The sequence below is a fragment of the Mobula hypostoma genome, chromosome 6 (assembly GCF_963921235.1).
Source record: "Mobula hypostoma chromosome 6, sMobHyp1.1, whole genome shotgun sequence".
NCBI lineage: Eukaryota > Metazoa > Chordata > Chondrichthyes > Myliobatiformes > Myliobatidae > Mobula > Mobula hypostoma.
The window spans coordinates 143,514,174-143,535,301 of NC_086102.1; the positions used below are offsets into that span (position 1 = coordinate 143,514,174).

A 21,128-nucleotide genomic window follows, 5' to 3' on the forward strand; every position below is an offset into this window, starting at 1 on the left:
TTCTTCCCGGACCTCCTGTCCCATGATCCTCTCGTATCCCCTTTTGCCTATCACCTGTCCAGCTCTCGGCTCTATCCCTCCCCCTCCTGTCTTCTCCTATCATTTTGGTTCTCCCCCTCCCCCTCTCAAATCCCTTACTCACTCTTCCTTCAGTTAGTCCTGATGAAGGGTCGGCCTGAAACCAGAGAGTAAGAAGGCTTTATCTTTAAATATTTAATTCAATTAGAATAAAGGTTGGAACTTGCATTTGGAGGTTAAGATATAAATTGATATGTAATTACAATTACTTTAAACTCCTTTATTTTGAAATCTAAAACTATCTACTGCTGTGTGATTAGTATTTTGGGACTGAAGAGTTTGCTAAGCAATAATTTCAGTTTATCGTTAAAAAAATCAAGTAGATGCCATGCAACAAAGCATGTTTTTTTTCAGGCTTACTAGTAGAAACTGAAGAGTTGAAGGATGAATATTTTACATATGGGTCATTTTAAGTATTGTAAATACTGAATTTGTCAATTTTGCCACAGAAGGCTTTGAATTATACCCAACAGCAGAGCAGGAAGCACTGATTGCAATGCAGATTTACACCTTTAACTGTGCCCATATTCTTCAGAGCTTGGTCAGATATAGTCCACTGTTATTGAAATCCTAAGATCCAAACCTTTGTTTCATGTTTTACTGCCATATAATTTGGTATGAGTATAGAGATCATTCTATAATTTAATCTCTCTGTCAATTTCTATGATTGCAGTTACTTCCATTGTCTCTTGACATTATTGCCCAAATAGACAAGAACTGAATTTAAAAGGGAAGATGAAGGTGACAGCCTTGATATCAAAGCAATATTGGGTTGAATGTGGCATTAATAAAACTGATGTCCGAAAGTTAGGGCAAAAATTCTTCACTGGTTGAAGTCATACTTTGCATATACAAGGGATGATTGGTAAGTTCATGGCCCAAGGTAGAAGTCAATTTTAGAAAACCTAGCACAATTGTTTTTCAACATAGTCCCCTCCTACATTTACACACTTAGTCCAGCGGTCATGGAGCATACGGATCCCTTCTTTATAGAAGTCGGCGTCTTGGGCCTCCAGAAAGTGGTCCACAGCAGGGTTGATTGATACGTTTGTGGCCTAAGGTAGAAGGGGATGAGTCATTAACTTCAAACTTTCTGCATAATTACTCAGAGTTGAACTGCATGTGCATGTAACGAGAGCTATATAACTCATCTCTTTCTACCTTAGGCCACGAACGTATCAATCAACCCTGCTGTGGACCACTTTCTGGAGGCCCAAGACGCCGACTTCTATAAAGAAGGGATCCGTATGCTCCATGACCACTGGACTAAGTGTGTAAATGTAGGAAGGGACTATGTTGAAAAATAAATATGTTAGGTTTTTTAAAATTGACTCCTTCTACCTTAGGCCACAAACTTATCAATTACCCCTAGCAGGTTAGTGTTATTTTGGGAAGACATTAAATTCAGTCCCAGGATGTCACTGCAGTCACTACTCACAGCTGTGCTTTAGATCAAACCATCTTCACCTGGTTCATCAACAAACATTCCCTCCCTCATAAGGCAAAAAGAACAAGTATATGCTGATGATTACATAATATTCAATTCCAATAATCCACAGTTCTGTTTTGTGTAGATAAAACTGAGTATGACTCCATATTTGAGTTAACATTTTGTATTTTGTTGAAATAATTTGAGCATTCATCTTTAACTTCAATTAATACTGAAACAGTGTTTTGTTTGCATTACAGAATGTTATTCAATATTTATAGTACAAAGCAAATATTCACAAAAATGATAGTCATCAAACATTACCAATAACAGTTTAAAGGCATGTGCAGGAAATAGTTCTTGAAGTAAATGTTGAGGAACTTGGACTTTCAAACTGAATAAAAAAAAATATTTGGAAGAGAAAGTTCAGAATGTGGTTTGCTGCATCAATGGAACTTGAAAGGACCAAATTTAAATCCCAGCAACAGAAATGATACAATTTCCACATCTGAATGCCAGCCATCAACTGTACTGCAATATGCACATATACACATGTAGAAGTCAAGTAAAGAATACACCGAGCCTGAACATACAGAATCAACTGGTTTGCCAGTGTGTTGCCAAAGCTCGTGTGCCATAGGCACATGGAAAAAATAACTGTTGACGAGCCTGAGAATTGCACAGAGGTAAATTAATGAGAGAAAGAAACTGAAGCTAAAATTATCTCAACTGCTTTAAAAATTTAAAATATATGTGAATCAGCAGAAAAGTGAAGAACCATAGGCAAGGATATGTGACAAGTCTAATGGTTCTGTTCACAGAATAGTTTGCTGTGGGACCAAGGGTGTATTCAAGTCACTCAGACCAAAAAAACAGTTTCAGCAGAAACACATTATATGAGACAATTAATTTTTTTTAAATTATAAAAAAATAAACTCAAGGCAAATTGATTGCTGAATTGATCATGATATCCTAAACTTAAGGAAATACAGTAAAGGCTTTCAAAATTTCCCTTAGAGCACATGGTGTCAGGAATCCTATCCAGACTTTAATTCCAAAAAATTAGCAAGGGGAAGGGGAAATGTTGATATGTACATTTCAAAAAGACATAAAGGTACTGAAGTTGTCATGTTAAATATTTTTCCCTGATATTCAAATCCGTGTCCATAGCCAGAGGATATGTTTTCAAAGTTCCTCAAATGTAAAGTGAATTTCAATTAGACCCAAGCACAAAGTACATCATGAATAAAAAAAACCTCTATGAACTCATGCAAGCATACTAATGCTCAAAACAATAAACTTTTAAATATAATTAGAAATGTTTTAAAATTGTATTTTAATTCTATTTGAAATACAGTTATTAGCACATATTTCTGAATTGTGCACTTAAGTTAAAACAAACAATTATTGAGGACCAACATTGGAGCCCACTACAACTAAGTGTGCTGAGGAAATGAGCCTATTAATTCAGTAATGGCCATGGGCTTATTTCCTCAGCACAGAGCCCAGTAGTAATTAAGACGTAGTCTGTTTTGGGGAAGGTACTGGAATAAGACTGTCCAGCTGCTGGCGATGCCCAGTTTGATCCAACCATTCACAGAATTTCTTCTCCACCAGGTTCTGAAACAACTTCCGATGTTCTCTAGAAAACAGGAGAAAATATTAAGAAAGATCTGATAATGTTATAATTTTTCAACTGGGAAAACCATAAAATGAAATCTGTTCCACCCTGACAAATTTAAACCATGCTTGATAGAATATAGCTTGCCAATGGTCTTGAATTTAATTGTTTTCTTTTCATTGAAATACTGGGGTGTAATTCCCATTAAAAAAGAAATCAATTTAATAGGACACAGTATTCACTATCATTATACTGCTGAGCAAAATAAATTAATACTTTTGTGCCAACACTCAGAATCTGAATGATTCAGTGATCAAGTTACGGAGCACCTTTGCATTTAAATGACAGCATTTCAGACAATTTGGCACAAAACATGCAAATTACCTGAGAATAACATCAGGGATAAAGCTAGTTGAAGGATTAGTCGATCAAAATGACTTAATAGCTCTAAATAATCCTACAATATCAACTATTTTTTTTAAGAAATGTGCTGAAGTGATTTAGTTCCAAAGGACTTACCAGTATTGAACAAAAATACAATATCATATCGATGAATAAAGTATGAACAATTATGACGTTTTTCTGGAAAGCTGCAATAAATGGAAAGATGCCAAAATACATTGTGGTTGAAAGCTAAACTCCTCCAATAATTACACAGAAATTCTTAACAGAAGAATTTTACTGAAATGATCACCACTGAATGAGGGACCTTTTCAAAAATGCCCATTGCCTACAAGTGGTTATTCTCCATTCTCAAATGCACTGAATAACAATTAGAAAAGAAACCAATGATCTGAGTCTTTACACCTAATTCTGACAGCTGCACCTGACCACATTACAACTGAAATCAACCTTTCTGTGAGATAGCCTATAGTAGAGTATAGAATTACAGAGATATGAATTACTGAACTCCATTTTTGTCAAGACTCCAGTTCATTATCAATTTGTATTGAGTTCATTGATTTCAGCACTGGTGTTACAAAGAACCTTGTAAAAATAATTCAGTGGAGTACTAAACTATTAAAAACAAACACGTTACATGTCCTAAAGACATAGTATTAGTAATTTTTATGGTTCTGCAAACAGGCCTGACAAACATTGCTAGGACTAAAATACTGCATTTAGAGTAACATACTTGGGTACTACTGATATACATAAAGCAGTTTTCAGCAAATTGCTGCTTTCAAAAGGAATGGAGAAGACCTATGCCATTCTAGAATTAATAATCTATTTTCAGTATACATGTACTAACTTGCTAAGTCCTGCTTCCTTAACAGTCTTCTGCCAGTTCTGAATTTTCTGCTCTCTGTGTTTTATGGCCTTTTCATATGGCGGCGGCAATCCTCCAGGAATCTCCATGGTGTCTCCCTCCATTTCAAATGGAATCACAAATACATAGAAGGCCTTGGGATGTAACAGCTGATAGACAGGTACTTCATTGTTGTCCACACCAATACATATTGGCTTATTCCAATAATTGGGAATTGTGGCTATCCCTGTTCTTGCCATGTGATCCTCCAACAATGGATAATAGGTATGGTATGGGGCAAATGTTAAGCTCGAGTTCCCAGACATTATAAGAGGGCGGGTAGTTGTGAGACAGTAGAAAGTACACGAAGATGATGATGAGATTGAAAGTCTGCGGCAGATAGCTATTACTTTCACATCATTACAGCCATGGATGTGGATGGTTGTTTGGACAGGGCCAAGAACAAAGGTGGTGTTTCTGCATTTCTCAATACTGACAGACCTGCAATGAGAAACCAATATACATATGATGTACATAAAAATAAAGACAAAATCTTCGTAACTATTCATCTCATTCCAATTTACATTTTCTGCTGGATATACAAATAACTAAATTCTTTACTACAAAGCACTACTTTCTAGCCTGAGAATGAGCAAGTTACTTTCTTCAAGACCATATCCAAAGGTGTTATCTTGAAAGTAGTCCAAACTGATTTTGCGTATGGACTCCAATTTGTGCTGCCATCAGTTATCAGCAATAACTCACTATTTGGGGTGAGGTGGGAGTGTAGAGGTGAATTAAAAATAGGCTCAAACTAAATTTTACCATGTCATGATAGGTGCAGTTCTTGTCATCTACCCTCAGGAAAATTATTAATAAGATTGAAAGAGTGCAGACAAAATTCACAAGGTTGGTGCCAGGGCTTGAGGACCCAAGTTACAGGGAAAAGTTGAATAAGACAGAATATTTTCCCAGAGCATAGGAGAATGAGGAGATTTTATAGAGGTATACAAAATTGTGAGAGGTTTACAACATTCAGGAGAAATTTGGATGGAAGGGGTATGGAGCGCTATGCTCCAGGTGTAGGTCAATGAAACAAGCAGAATAACAAGTATAGCATGGACTAGATGGACTGTAGGGCCTGTCTCTATGCTGCAGTGTTCTATGACTCCATGATGCAACATGTTATTGCATCAATTTTCTGAGCAGGGCAGCTCATTCAAAATGCATTTCGTGCACATTTGCTGAGTTTTCAGATTGTCTATTTAAACTCAGTACTAATGGCTTTTTCAATAACATGAAGTATAAAGATCCCTACACTAAAGTAGTTATCATTGACCTAAGACTAATTACCTCATTGCCTATTTGCTTTTTTCAAAAACCTTTCATTCAGACATTCAACCATAACACCAAAAAACTACAACTGCATAAAGCAATATAAATATACTAATATAGCCAATGAAATTGCTGAATGAGTCCGTCCTTTATTGGAATGAGTGTAAAAATGTCCTTCTTCAAAACTTTTACTTCAGAAACACTAATCTTACCTTAAAGGAGATAGCAGATATATGAAGCAGTCATTGCAGCGATGAATTTTAACATGAGCTCCAACCAGCTGATCTGAACTCTTCGCCAGGGTCTGTTTGTACACTTGTGTCATTATCACCACCTTGTGGCCTTTAGGTGCTGTGTAAGTATTGCATGAAATCTTCGCCCGCTTTGTTGTACCTTCAACTTAGAAAGAGAGAAAGCAGCTCAGTTACATATAGATAGTCCAAATGTCTGGACGTCACAAGTTAGTGATTGGACACGCTAAAGCAAACCTACTTTAATACCATGACACCACAAATTCAACTGCAACAACCCAGTTATAAATCCGATCAACTAAATGAATAGCAAAATGAATGCCTGTTTTAAATGTTTCAGAAATAATGTAATACTGATTCCATTTAATTTGATGAGCACTAGAACTACAGAAATAAAGATGATATTGCCCACTACAAACAATACTTTGCTGTAAGATTATTTCCAATAAGACTACTGCGCTGTTCCAAAAAGAGAACAGATGAGGTCATTCTTACCCTAGGCCATTAGGCTATATAATAAGTCAACCTATAGCCAGGGAAGTGATGACCCCCACCACTAGACTGTTTGAGGAAACTTATTTTTTATTCTTTCTTACTTCTCTTCTAATATTTGGATATCTGTGCACTTGTAATTTCCTTTGGAACCAATAACGTATGTATCTACTCAGATATGGAAACTCTGCTAAAAGGCCACCATCTTTATAAATATTTATTTACTGGGTCCATGCTGGTTCCAGGCAGATTAATCATCCCATCCTACCATTAATAATCCAGGTTTATTGACACAGGCATACATGCTCATGGTACATGCCAAGTAAGTACATATTTCCAATATTCCTGCAACTTCTTCTATCAAGCCCATCAACTCCCTTTTAATTTTTTTGCCACTAATTAATCTATCCAAGGATCTTCGATATGCCAGAATAAATTGGGGGAAACCCAGGGAATAGTGTTCATTATTCTCTTAGGGAACAGAACTTCAGCACCTGAAGTCAAGATTGAACCAACCTGTTGTACCAAACCTGTGGGGTAACATGCAAACTCCACAGACAGCATCCAAGATCAGAAGCAAACTGCAGCCCGTGGAGCATGAGGCAGCAACATTAACTACTGTGCTACCACGTTACCCAGTTCATTTAACCTCATTTTCAAGAATTATGCTTCGCCGATATGACGTTTTGTTGTTCCAGAAATGTGGATTATGCCTTCCCTACCGTTGAGCACATCTACTGTTTACGGAGCCCTGTCACAGGAAAATAGGAAAGCAGCATCCATCATCTCGCCATGTTCTCCTCACGCTGCTGCCACAGGGGCTTCAGGACACACACCACCAGGTTCAGGAACAATTACCCCTTGACCATCAGGTGCTCGAACCAGAGGGGATAACTTCACTCACCCCATGACTGAACTGCTAACACAACCGACTTAATTCAATAACTCCATCTCATGTTCTCGATATTTATTATTACTTATTGTTTTTCTTTTTGTATTTGCACAGTTTGTCATCTTTTGTACATTGATTGTTTGTCCATCCTGTTGGGGAGACGTCTTTCATTGATTCTATTGTGTTTCTTCTACCTGTTGTAAATGTCGATAAGAAAATGAATCACAGGGTTGTATATGGTGACATATGTACTTTGATAATAAATTTACTTTGAACTTTATTGAATGTGCTCAGTCAGTGCTGTTCAGCAAGGATGGTCATCAGGTTGAAGTAGTTGGTGGACATGAGCAAGGTCAATGCCTTCTTGAATAAGATAGTTGAGGACCAGCTATTTATTTCCAAATTAGGATGCCCTGTGACGCAGAGAAAAAAAATATGCCTACACTCCAGCTTTAACTTGCAGCTACACTCTAGCCTTCTAAACTGGGCAGGGTGAGGGGAATAGTTTGATTGTGTTGCTGATGCGACCTAGATAAAATGCAGATATCCATCTGCATACTGCAATCAAGATGTATCAACTACGAAAGAAGCAAACCAAGAGCAAGGTAGAGAAACTACTTAGAATTACTTTTGATGTGCTGATAAATTGGAATGCTTTGTCTGACATGGTTCTAACATATTTTGAAACTTTTGGCGCTGCACACATCCTGAGGCAGACCCAGTTCACTACAATGGACACACAAGACACTTCAGATGCTAGAATAGAGAACGAACAATATGCTGGAGGAACTCAGCAGGTCGAGCAGCATCTGAAGAGGAAAATAAATTGTTGTTTTCTGTGGAAATCCTGCATCAGGACTGACCCGTTGAGCTCCTCCAGCAAATTGTTTATTACAATGCAGGCTTGGGTCTTGTAGGCAGTGAAAAGTTCCTGAGGAATCTTGCTTTGCTGAACACAGTCACTTTTCTGCTTTGTAACCAGTTAACATGGACACTATAGTTAGGTTTCTGGTCTCTACTTCACTTTGGGTTATTGTATTCCTCAATATGAATGAGAATAATACCATTACATGTCAAGAAATGATAAGACCCTTATTTGAAGTGGCACACAGTATTTTCTGCAATAATCAATTAGCTGGAATGTTGATGATATGAGAAAAATTATCAGGTGAATGAAGTAAAAGACTACAGTCATCAGCAAAATCCATGACCGCTTCTTGAACTTGCTGGTATTCTATCCTCAACATCACTGACCTGTCATTTTAACATTGCTGATTAGGGGTTTACTATACACAAAATAACTTCCATATTTCAAAGTGATCAGACTGTGGAAGTATTTGAATGGCTAAAAAAAAACTAGGACTGCACTGAAGTTGTGCAAGACACTATATAAAATGTCTCATTCTGGAGAAAAGGTTACCAATAAATTAACTGATAATTGTATGCCTAGGACATTGTGCCCAAGGAACTCCTGGAATAATGTATTATAGAGAAAAGATTATTAATAAATTAACTGATGATTGTATGCCTAGGATACTGTGCCCAAGGAATACCTGGAAGAATGTATTTTCATATTTTTAACTCTGATAGCCACCAGTTTTTTTTTTGAAATTCATTATACTTAAATTTTAAAATATGTGTGACTAAATTAAAATAGATTTTCTTGCATATTTAAATACCTCATGCTTTACTGACAATTTACTGACTATTAGTCAGGTATGCTTGTTATAAAGCCAGGAAAGAATTGACAAGAAAAACAGCCGACAATTACTTGTTTGAGCACCTTAATCATTCTTGTGGTTCCTGACGACGATGGAATGTGGACATTCAATTATGAAGTTAGAAGTCAATGGTTGTGAATCATTGGTATTAATTATCACTCAAGCAATGTACTTTTAATTAGAATTGATTAGCAGCATTTTCTAACAACACAGAGACCCCGTCGGACAGAGTTAGAAAGCAATTATGGAGTTACGGAGTTTTCCCTCAGATGATTTCCCACAACAGACTGTATTGACAAACGGTTCAGAGGATTCCAGCTTTCATATTCCAAATATAAAAAGACCAGCTTAATTCTTGTAATTATGTTATAATTGATATTATACTTTATTGTCGCCAAACAATTGATACAGAACATACAATCATCACAGCGATACTTGATTCTGTGCTTCACACACCCTGGATTACAAATATTAAATATTAATAATAGTAAAAATTAGTAAATATTAAAAATTTAAATTATAAATCATAAATAGAAAAATGGAAAGTAAGGTAGTGCAAAAAAACCAAGAGGCAGGTCCGGATATTTGGAGGGTACGGCCCAGATCCGGGTCAGGGTCCGTTCAGCAGTCTTATCACAGTTGGAAAGAAGCTGTTCCCAAATCTGGCTGTACAAGTCTTCAAACTCCTGAGCCTTCTCCCAGAGGGAAGAGGGATGAAAAGTATGTTGGCTGGGTGGGTCGTGTCCTTGATTATCCTGGCAGCACTGCTCCGACAGCGTGTGGTATAAAGTGAGTCCAAGGATGGAAGATTGGTTAGTGTGATGTGCTGTGCCGTGTTCACGATCTTCTGCAGCTTTTTTCGGTCTAGGACTGGACAACTTCCACACCAGGTTGTGATGCACCCGAGAAGAATGCTTTCTACAGTGCATCTATAAAAATTAGTGAGGGTTTTAGGGGACAGGCCAAATTTCTTTAGTTTTCTCAGGAAGTAAAGATGCTGGTGGGCCTTCTTGACAGTGAACTCTGCTTGATTGGACCAAGTCAGGTCATTTGTGATATTGACCCCGAAAACTTAAAGCTTTTGACCTGTTCCACTTGCGCATCACCGATGTAAATGGGGTCGTGCAGTCCGCTACTCCTTCTGAAGTCAACAACCAATTTCTTCGTCTTGCTGACGTTGAAGGATAGGTTATTGTCTTCACACCATGCCACCAGGTTCTTAATTTCCTCTCTGTACTCAAACTCATCATTACCCGAGATACGGCCTACAATTGTTGTGTCATCAGCAAACTTATATATTGAGATTGATGGAAACTTGGCTACACAATCATGCTTGTGAGTACAGCAGGGGGCTGAGTACACAGCCTTGTGGGGCACCGGTGCTCAGAGTGATTGTGGAGGAGAGCTTGTCCCCTATCTTTACAGCCTGGGTCCTGTCTGTGAAGAAGTTGAAGATCCAGCTACAGATCTGAGTGCTAAGGACCAGGTTCCGGAGCTTAGGAATCAGATTATTTAGAATGATGGTATTAAAGGCAGAGCTGTAGTCAACGAAAAGGAGCCTTACGTATGCGTCTTTATTCTCCAGGTGTTCTAAGGAGGAATGTAGGGCCAGAGAGATGGCATCTGCCGTTGACCTGTTGCTCCAGTTGGCGAATTGCAAAGCGTCGAGTTTGACCGGTAGGCTGTGGTTGATGTGTGCCATAACCAATCTCTAGAAGCACTTCATAGCAATTGATGTCAGAGCCACAGGTCGATAGTCATTCAGGCATGCCACCTTGCTCTTCTTCGGCACTGGGATTATCGTTGCCTTCTTAAAACAGGAGGGGATCTTAGACTGAAACAAGGAGCAGTTGAAGATGTCAGCAAACACTCCAGCTAGCTCCCTTGCACAGGCCCGGAGAACCCATCCTGGGATGCCATCCGGGCCCGTCGCCTTCCTTGGATTTATCTTCAGGAAGGCCCTTCTAACGTCGTCCTCGGTGATGATGAATCTCGATGCCACCAGGTCCGGTTCATCCGGAGGGAGCAGGACGCTCCTCTTCTGTTCCAATCTTGTGTAGAATACGTTAAGTTCATCAGGAAGAGAAGCACCACAGTTATTGATATTCCCAGCCTTTTCTTTGCGCCCAGTGATCTCATTTAGACCATGCCATAGTCTACTGGCATCACTCTGGTTAGCCTTGGCTTCCAACTTGGCTTGATATTGCCTCTTGGTGCCCTTAATGGCTTTCTGGAGTTCACGCCTGGATTCCATGTAGCGACCAGTATCCCTGGACCTAAAAACCGCAGCTCTAGCCTTTATAAGGGACTTGACCTCATAATTCATCCAAGGTTTCTGGTTAGGGAATACCCAGATCATCTTGCGAGACACACAGTCCTCCGTGCATTTCCAAATAAAGTCCGTGACAGCTGAGGCATACTCATTGAGGTTAGCTGCTGAGTCCTTGAATACTAACCAGTCCACTGATTCAAAGCAGTCATGGAAGACCTCAATCGTTTCCTCCGTCCAACGCAACACTACTTTTGACACCATGACCTCCCACTTCAGTTTCCGTTTGTAAGCCGGGAGGAGAAGTACAGCCTGATGGTCCGATTTTCCGAAGTGAGGTCGTGGGACGGAACGGTAGGCATCCTTGACTGCTGTGTAGCAGTGATCAAGTATATTCGGGCCTCTAGTGGGTAGGAGACATGTTGGTATAACTTTGGCAGCGCCTTTCTGAGGTTGGCCTAGTTAAAGACCCCGGCTGTAATGAGCAAAGCCTCCAGATACCTGGTCTCAAGTTCACTGATGTTGGCATACAGTATGTTCAGAGCACACTTCACGTCCACCTGGAGGGGAATATATACTGCTGTCAGTATGACCCAGGTGAATTCCCATGGCAGATAGTAGGGACAACACTTCACCGACAGGTGTTCCAGGTCCGGGCAGCAGGAGCTTGTCAGTGACACTGTGTCCGAGCACCACGCAGTGTTGATCAGTAGGCAAGCACCACCTCCCCTCGTCTTGCCCGAAGACGCCATGCGGTCCATCCGATGGATCGAAAATCCCTCCGGTCAGATGGCACAGTCGGGGGTGGCAGGGGAGAGCCAGGTCTCGGTGAAACAGAATACATGGCAGTTCTGCATCTCCCTGCAGTAGGTGAGTCTCCCTTTAAGATCATCCACCTTGTTCTCTATGGCTTGCACGTTAGCTAGTAGGATGGTGGGCATAGGGACCCTGAAGCCCCTCAGCTTCAATCTGACCAGCAGCCCAGCTCTTTTCCCACGCTTCCTCAGTAAGAAGTGCATCTTTCCAGGTTTCCATCGATGCAGTGTGTTGTCAGCTCTTTGCTGTTGGTGGACGCATCCCACCTCGATCGATCGGATTACCAGGCTCAGCCTTTTTAGTAGGTTGGGGAAATGCCCAAAAAAGAATATATTTTTCAAAAAACAACTTCTACTTACTACTAGCACCTAACAGCCCATGTAAACTTACAACTTTTGAAAAAATATATATTATCTTGTCACAGATTGCAATAAATTAAACATCAAGATCAAGTCCTCAAAAATTACCTTGCTGTGCCCATGCTAATTTCTTTCCTTTTTGGAAACAGAGGGCAGTGCCAAATGGATTAGGTCCAAGCACACTTCTCAGCCAGGCTTCCAGCTTATGAAAATGGAACATCTTGGAAAGCTTGGAATAGCCAGTTGTACCCAGGATTGGTTGCCAACGAGCCAGTTCATGCACAGGGTATATTGCTTCATTCCGACCAATACTTCCTTCAAAGAGAAAGTTCAAGGCTCTAACTGCTTCCGCAGATATCATGCTGTCATGGGTTGTGTGGGCTGAAATGGTAAGCTGTTCAGGGTCTAGCAGAAGTTCCAACAACTCTGACAAGTGGCTCAGAGCAAATGTTAGATGGTTATGGTCATCCATGTTCTAGATTACACAAAAACAAGATAAAAGGCTTTGAATAAATATTTCAGAACTAGCATTTTTTAAACATTTCGCTACATAAGACATTGTTATGCAAAGTTAAGTTGCATTGTTTTGTGTAGAATGAATAGATGGTTGCAAAATTGTTCAAGAGAAAGCAAAGGATGTTTTAAAATAGCTTTGTTTCCCTATTGGATTCCACCATAGTGTATGCTGCCGTACCCTCTTCTGATCTCTAAGGTCAAAAATCTGGAGAAGTATGTTAACAGCACAGTAAATCATTAATGATAACAAATTGCATGACAAGTCCAGCTTTAAAAAGTTGGTAGTAGACGTAGGGGCAGAATTAGACCATTTGGCTCATCAAGTCTGATCTATTATCCCTCTCAACCCCATTCTCCTGCCTTCTCACCGTAACTTTTAATGCCCTTACTAATCAATCTCTGCTTCAAAGATACACAATGGCTTGGCCTCCACAGCCATCTGTGGCAATGAATTCCACAGGTACACCACCCAGTGGATAAAGAAATTCCTCATATGTTCTAATGGGACATCCTGGTATTCTGAGGTTGTACCCTCTGGTCCTAGACTCCCCCACTATAGGAAACGTCAGCTCCATGTCCACTCTATCCAAGTCTTTCAATATTCGATAGATTTTATTAAGATTACCCTCTTTCTTCTAAACTCCAATGAGTACAGGCCCAGAGCCATCCAATGCTCCTAATATCTTAACCCTTCATTCCCAGGATCATTTTTGTGAACCTCCTCTGGACTCTCTCCAATGCAAGCACATCTTTTGTTAGATAAGCCGCCCAAGGCTGCTCACAATACTTCAAGTGCGGTCTGACCAATGCCTTAAAAAGCCTCAGCATTACATCCTTGATTTTATTTTGTCCTCTCGAAACAGTGTGTTTGCCTTCTTTACTACCATATCAACCTGCAAGTTAATCTTTAGGGAATCACAAATGGAAATGGAAGTGTATAGACATAGGCACGTGTATTTAAAAAGGACATTTAATTGGAGCATAGAATATAACATGAGTGAGTGTTCTTTGATAACAATAGATGGAAAATTCATGACAACGTTCACAGAAGACTCCTTTAAAGCTTCCAACACAAGCAGGTTTTGGGAACTATTCATAAGAGTTTAGGACAAGCAATTGGGAGTACTATAACAGGGTTATACAAATACTTCATAAGACTTCATTTGCCAGCTTTTTAAAAATCAGTGTTATTGTTCCCTTTTGAAACAGTTTATTATGAATCCTGAGAACCACGCGCATTACACTGCAGAGGGATGTCAAAGAGTCCACTGCATCTTTGCTGGCTCTTTACAATAACAACACAACAAAATCCACACTTGAGCATCAAGAGTTTCTCCAATTTTTGTGGGGATTGCTCACAAAGCCACCATTTATGATTCATTCCTAACTGCCCGTGTGATGACAGGCCATGGTTACCGTACAAATGAATTATTTCCTCAGCCATTTCATGGCGTAGTAAGAGCCTAGAGTCACACCAGAACAACAAAAGCAACAGATTTCTTCCCCTAAAGGCATTTGGCAATGAATTGTGTTTTTTTCAGTAAACAAGTGGTTGCTGGCCATAGTTTAATGGACTTAAAAATAATTAAGCTCTACAGCTGCTACAGTAGGACTTGAACTCTGATCATGGAACTTTTAGTCCAGAATTTTAATTACTAATCTGGTATTTTAAACATTGCAGTATCATGGGGAACTGATTCACATAGATAGTTAGAAAGAAATAACACAAAACCACTGCTTTTAGAGTTGATGGAAAGAGGTTTAACCATATAAAGAGGAATCAAGTAGAAAATTTGAGTGTCGAAAAATTGCAGTGACTAACCAAGGAAATAGAACTTCAAAAAGGTAGAAAAAACACTAACTGCAGGAAAAATTGGCAATCACTAACAAATCATTCTGGATAATTAAAGATCTAGGACTAAAGTGAGCTGAATAAGGATTTCTCTGTAAATACATTAAGTAGTCTACAAGGAAGAGGGCAATAGCAAACTCTCAATGGGCCATACATTTTACTAGTTTTAGAGATATAATCTGCTCTGGAAAAATTTAATTTATATATTCAGTAACAGAACTACAGATTACTAATGTTTACTTGACGATGATTTAGAATGCAATACATTTTAAATCTGCTCATCACGTTTGATCAAAATTCATATTTTACTTGAACAAACAGTAAACTAATATAATCTTAAGAATAGATTTACCAAGTAAGTAGCTCTTTCTATGAAATAAGATGCCAAGACTCTTGATTTTTGATTGCAGCTGTTGACACTGAAAAACCACTATTTACTTGGACTCAAAATTATTGGAAGATGTCAGCAGTAGAGCCTTTAATTATCTTTTGGAAAGGACGATGGAGAAGAACAAACAGCAGTCGATAATTGGAGTTGATTTTTGGCTTGGAATTCCTATATCTTTATTACCGTTACTGAAATGGGGAAATGAAGAATCGTCTCTTGCCAACTGTGTTACATTTTCTGCTCAACAGCAAGTAAGCAACGCACAATACAGAGTTGAAGCTTACATCCAACGTAATAAAGTTAAGTGCATTTCCTTTCATTTGGTAGGTGTATATGCATTTTATTGGTAAGCCTACCTTGCTCTGAGAATTAGATTTTACATCCAGATCAGGTGATCGTGACCTGGGACTTGGCCATTCCTCTCCAATCAAGGATGTCCGTAGAGAAACTTTGTTCAGCTGTTGAACATAAAGAAACAGCAGGAACTGCAGTGTATCCACTGATAACTGTGCGAAAAAATAATATTATGTGTTTTAAAACTACACAACTAATTAAAATATTGTACATTTTGTATCACATTTATGTGTTACACAAGACATCGCAACCTTTTACAAAACTTGTGTCAGTAAAATTACTCCAATATACTTAACTACCTTTTATATCAGAAATATTATCTTCCATGTATAAAGTTAATGCTGTGAAACTATCCGCTTTGAAAACCTCTCAACCATTACAAGAAATTAGAACAAAATGTAACATTCAGAGTTCTTAATATTATTTCCTGCTATCTTCTCAAAAAAAAAATCAGGTTATCAAGCTAAATGAACAAATTATTAATTTTTCATAAAATGTTATATTCCTTAGATTTCCATGTCTGCACACTTTGCCTTTACTTGATCCTCCTAACATAGTAACCCAAAAGTAGAAAGAGCATTCTAGTTCAAACCCTTACCAGCTTTCATACTTTTTGTAATGAGCATTCTTTGAAATATACTCTTATGAGTACCAATTTGCATGAGACAACTACTAAAGTGTATTTTTACAATCACAATCATTAATGGAAAGTATAAACTAATCAAAACGTATCTGCACTAATCAATGTTTTTCTAAAGTATCAGGTAGTATATGGAGGCAGCTTTAAATAAAGACGTTCCCAGAATGTGCCAAGTCAGATAATCTGTCAGAAAATTCTGAGGCTCTGAAAAGGCTGAAGCAACACAACCATGAATGTCAATTACACTATAAACTGGATATAATGCAAATAATCTTTCTAAAACCATGTCAGTGCTGGAATTAAGGAATTCACAAACTTGCTCCATTATGACTCATCTAACAAGCCTGGCTCTTTAGCTACAGATATAGAATTGGTAAAACTGAAGCCTTTGCATGTCTTCTCCATCGGTTAACTATAAATGCACTTTCAGGAAATAGTAGATTCATTTCCATACGCCACCAAGAAGAATCTGTACCAAACATTTCCATAGCCACTGATGAATATGGGTGACTAGGATTCCAATGAAATTATTCTCCATGTTAGTAGGAGTCAAAACTCTATCAGAGGGCCAGCTAGTGACGCAATGACATCAGCGCCGGACTCTGGAACGAAGGTTCCCGTGTTTGAATCCAGTCGGGGCTGCTCCCGAGTAGGCTTTACATCCGTGCCGGGTTGAGTATCAAGATCACAACTCGACCTCGTAAAATAAAGGGAAAAATACTGCAAAATGACTGTGTGAGGAGTGGCACACCACACAGTCTCTCTCCCGCTCCGTGCCTTGTAAAGGTATGAAAAAGACATCATCCCAACATCGTACACACACGCACATGCAAAAAAAACTCTATTAAAGTGTTGTGTCACTTTTTACTATTCTGCAAAAACTGGGATTTCAAAAGCTGCCTCATAATTCTACATATAACATATAATAACCTGATAAGTTCATAAGGCAATAATCTTTGTTGAAGAATCCCAGCAAAATGGTAGACATTATTGAGAGGTAGAAGAGAAGAGGTTAGCTAAAACAGCTGGCCTGGCCAAACAAGGGGCCTGGACCCGGTGGGAGAGTGTTGAACAACGACATCTATCTTGGAATGTTCTGTGGCAGATGGAACCGCTCCATATTTCTTTTCTATGCAGAGCAGCGTACGATCTGCTCCCAACACCTGCCAACCTCAGCACCTGGTATGAAGGTAAGACAAGACAGGTATGCTGCTTGTGGCGAGAAGGGAACACTTCAACATATTTTGAGTACATGCAGAGTCAATCTTTCCAGCGGCATGTACACTTGGAGACATAACAACGTTCTCAAAGTTGTAACAGAAGCGGTTGAGAAGGGAGTACTGCAGCACAACTTATCTCATGCCCCATGCTGCACAGAGCATCGTATATCATTTGTGAAAGAAGGCTCCAAGTCGAGGTTGGACAGCACAGGCTCACGATCAAGCATACTTTCTTCAGCCAATGATTGGTGTGTCAAGGCCGACCTGGACGGGAAAGGCAGTTTCCCGGAGCAAATAGCTTTCACCACATTGCGTCCAGATATAATCGTATGGTCTGACACCAGTAGAGAAGTGGTTAGAGAAGTTCTATGATTGATTAAAATAATAGGCTATAATTTCTCCACTACCAAAAAAGAATTACAAATTCTTAAAAAAAAAATTCATGCCTTGTTTTTAAGTTTGTCAATTTCTTCTTCCGATCTGCAGCGGGATACCTCTTCAGCCCACTGTAACCTCTCCTCTGCCGTTTTCTCAAGAAGAATGTCAAATGTTTCAAAGTACAGCCATGCCAAATTTTCAGCTAGCTGCAACTTTCCACAGGCAATATGCCTCCACATGGGCCAGGAAAGCCTGGGATAACTGCCATCTCCTCCCTTTGTTCGAACGTATGTTGCCATCTTTCGAAGATAGTGCATGCTGAATTTTGATGGAGGTGGGATCTGCAAGACGCCGACAACAAAGGTTTCATATTTTGCCCACAGCCGGACATGTGGTTGCTCCATTTCTGTGTAAATGGAAATATACAGTATTTTACTTCACAGTTCACTTAATGACAAAATAACTTAAATATATTTATATTTTAAAATAATCATTACATGTACTCCTTTTGCTTAATTATTAAAAATCACTTGAAAATCTCCCTCCAAGTCACTCACCATCCTGACTTGGAAACATATCACCATTCCTTCATTGTCGCTCAGTCAAACCCATGGGATTCTCTCCTTAACAGCACTGTGGGTGTACCTACACCTCAGGGACTGCAGTGGTTCAAGAAGGCAGCTCATCATCATCTTCTCAGGGGCAACTAGGTATGGCCATTAAATGCTGGCTTAGCTGGTGACACCCACATCCCGTAAGTGAATAAATAAAAAAAATTAAATATACACTGATTTCATTCAGGTCCAAATGATAAATGCAGTTAATTCAAACTTCCTTTTCTATGGATGTCCTTTTCTTTAGCTCTATCAAAAGATAACCTTATTGAAACATCCCAAAACCAAAATATACGTAAAGTTGGTCACTTAAATGATCTGAAAAAATTAACTGTTCAGAGCAAATACCTGCCTAAGACTTAGACTGTACAGCCATTTGGATTACTTCACCCTTCCAAAACTCACAAATCATTACCCAGAACTTGGAGATATGGAAAAAATTTACTCACTAAATTTATGTAAAAAACGTAAACAAATCAACACCAAACTTTATCTTTTTCAACTTGAACTTCTTTGCATTATGGAAGATTGTAATACAGTCCCATTTTAGTCCAAATGAGGTACCAGTATTAAACGTGTTACCTGTGAAAAATACTTGTAGCACTGGGTAATTTAAGCAATGAAGTTTTTTCAGAGGAAAACATAAGCTCAACATGCATTTGCAGCAATATGTTAATACATAAAGATTAATATTTATGGATAACATTTTCCTAGTTTTTCTCTCACCAGTCATTTTCTCTTCTCTCTTCCCCACCCGCCCCCCTTTCTGTAGGGCAGAAGAATTAGCGAAGGTAGTATTTGAGAGCATCCATCACCACACTCAAGGCAGCTTCTATCCCACTGATATCGGATTCTCTTCTTGCTCAATCTCCTAATCTACCTCATCGACTTTGCATTTTGGCTAACTATAACGATTTCCTTTCACACCTCCTCGATCAAATGATCAAACGGATCAAATGATGTTTCTAGATTGCATGCAAAACAAGCTTTTCACTGCCTCTCAGTACATGGGACGCAAATAAATCAATTATCAGTATTCCAAAGTAAGTCATAGCCAATAAAGTTTCTTGTCACTTTTACGATTCTATAGCAATTAGCGGGGCAGGAGATCAGTGTCCCCTCGAGATCAAACAACACCTCCGACATCACGACACTCCACTGCCCCACACCAGGGTTCTGCTGTGACATTTGAACCGCGAGTACTACGAGTAAATGCATCAGACAGGAGGCCCGGTAGCAGCGGGCAGAGAGACCGGAATGGGGCCGGGGGCCACGGCCTCTGCACCGCCGTTCCACCTGCACAGTGGCAGGAACCCAGAGTGGCACGTATAGCCTCGGTTCCTCTCTCCGCCTACTCGCAGCTCTGGACTCGGAGATACCCAGTCCACCTGAGAAGGTTAGTCCTTACCGGCGAAGCCACTGTCGACCCCACGGGGCCACCACTCCGCCGCCCGTCGGTTAGTGCCGCCTTGGTGCATGCACCAACAACTCGCCGCTTGACAGGAGCCAAGAGGCACCGGTCGCCGGGTGGGGGCGGGAAGAGGCGACGCAAAGGCAGCAGCGCCGCCCCAGTGGCGGGACTCGGGAGAGCAACAGGCGGTGCAGGTGTCACGACTCGGAAGGTCGGCTGTCCATTTCCCTCCTCGGCTGCTGCAGTCCATCAGCATCTTGCTTAACGTTTTTCCACCCGCGGACAGAAGGCGTTTAGAAAAGTCCAACGACAAATGAAAATGGAGGTCAAGAAACCGCAGATGTTGGATTCAAGAGCAAACAATAAGTCCCAACCGGTATCCTTTCCAGAGTTCAGCAAGTCTGCTGCCAGGCTTATTTATTAAATGCATTTTAGGACAGGGCTCGATTTTGCGTCACTCTCCTTACTTACACTTACAAGTGTCCTTACTGAGATGATCTGAGTGGTCTAATTCTCATTCACGACTTCCATCTCCTAAACAGTATCTTGACACGGAGCTGAGAGTTCTGTGGTACTAATGTGGGACCTGCACACGCTGCCACAAGTAGAGCAGAAGGTGTATGATGGGACAAATGGGTGGGTAACATATTTTAATTATATTAGGTATCCTGCTGGTCCTGCATATTCCTGAAACATGTACTTGAGGTTCTCTTTCAACATGAATGCATCTTTACCACTGTTTGGTGATGGACTAGGCAAGGGTCGAGAGTCGGTGGGGCTGCTACATATTTTCAAGAACACTTTTAAGAATATTTGTGAATACTTTTCTCTGTCCACCCACAATGACAGAACTGGAGCTTCAAGAGTATGGTATTGGACACACAAAAAAATATGGCCTATCCATTGGAGCAGAGAGAGCAGAAATCAGCTCTTAAATTGGGGAACCTGGGTGCGGGAAAGGACATTAAAGTTTAGTAGATTTGGCAGGTTTTATGGAGGCAGCATAGGTGATGTCTCTCCTGCATTTTGTATTGCCTGTTATAAGTAGTGCTAGCCGAAAAACATGGATTACAGCTGCTTCAGAATTTAGATCATAATGGGCAGACATCCATGGGACAGTTTAACATGCAAACACGAGGAATTCTGCAGGTGCTGGACCACATTTTAAATCCACATCCCATTCCCATTCTGATATGCCTATCCATGGCCTCCTCTACTGTAAAGATGAAGCCACACTCAGGTT

General features: G+C 39.8%; 1 protein-coding gene across 4 annotated transcripts; it reads right to left on the reverse strand.

The window, feature by feature from the left end:
• Positions 1-1,682: 1,682 nt before the first annotated feature.
• Positions 1,683-20,004, reverse strand: tbccd1 (TBCC domain containing 1). Of its 4 annotated transcripts, none has more exons than XM_063051885.1 (8): positions 19,883-20,004; positions 17,929-18,266; positions 15,625-15,774; positions 12,621-12,987; positions 5,925-6,105; positions 4,381-4,878; positions 3,648-3,718; positions 1,683-3,149 (listed from the first exon to the last, which is right to left on the reverse strand). In XM_063051885.1, exons 1-8 carry the CDS (start codon positions 19,950-19,952, stop codon positions 3,001-3,003), a joined length of 1,824 nt encoding a protein of 607 aa, XP_062907955.1. In that variant the 5' UTR covers positions 19,953-20,004; the 3' UTR covers positions 1,683-3,000. The 4 variants fall into 4 exon arrangements, with proteins under 4 accessions (XP_062907955.1, XP_062907954.1, XP_062907956.1 ...); XM_063051884.1 differs by having other exon boundaries at positions 5,925-6,111; XM_063051886.1 differs by lacking the exon at positions 3,648-3,718 and having other exon boundaries at positions 5,925-6,111.
• Positions 20,005-21,128: the final 1,124 nt, after the last annotated feature.

What these genes read in the sequence shown, in the direction of transcription:
- tbccd1 (XM_063051884.1), bottom strand. Translation starts at nt 19,952, where the DNA reads ATGCACCAAGGCGGCACTAACCGACGGGCGGCGGAGTGGTGGCCCCGT. An exon ending in AATCTAATTCTCAGAGCAAG is followed by an intron (nt 12,988 to 15,624) that starts GTAGGCTTACCA and finishes TGTGTAATCTAG; the next exon opens with AACATGGATGACCATAACCA. An exon ending in ATTAGCATGGGCACAGCAAG is followed by an intron (nt 6,112 to 12,620) that starts GTAATTTTTGAG and finishes TCTCTTTCTAAG; the next exon opens with TTGAAGGTACAACAAAGCGG.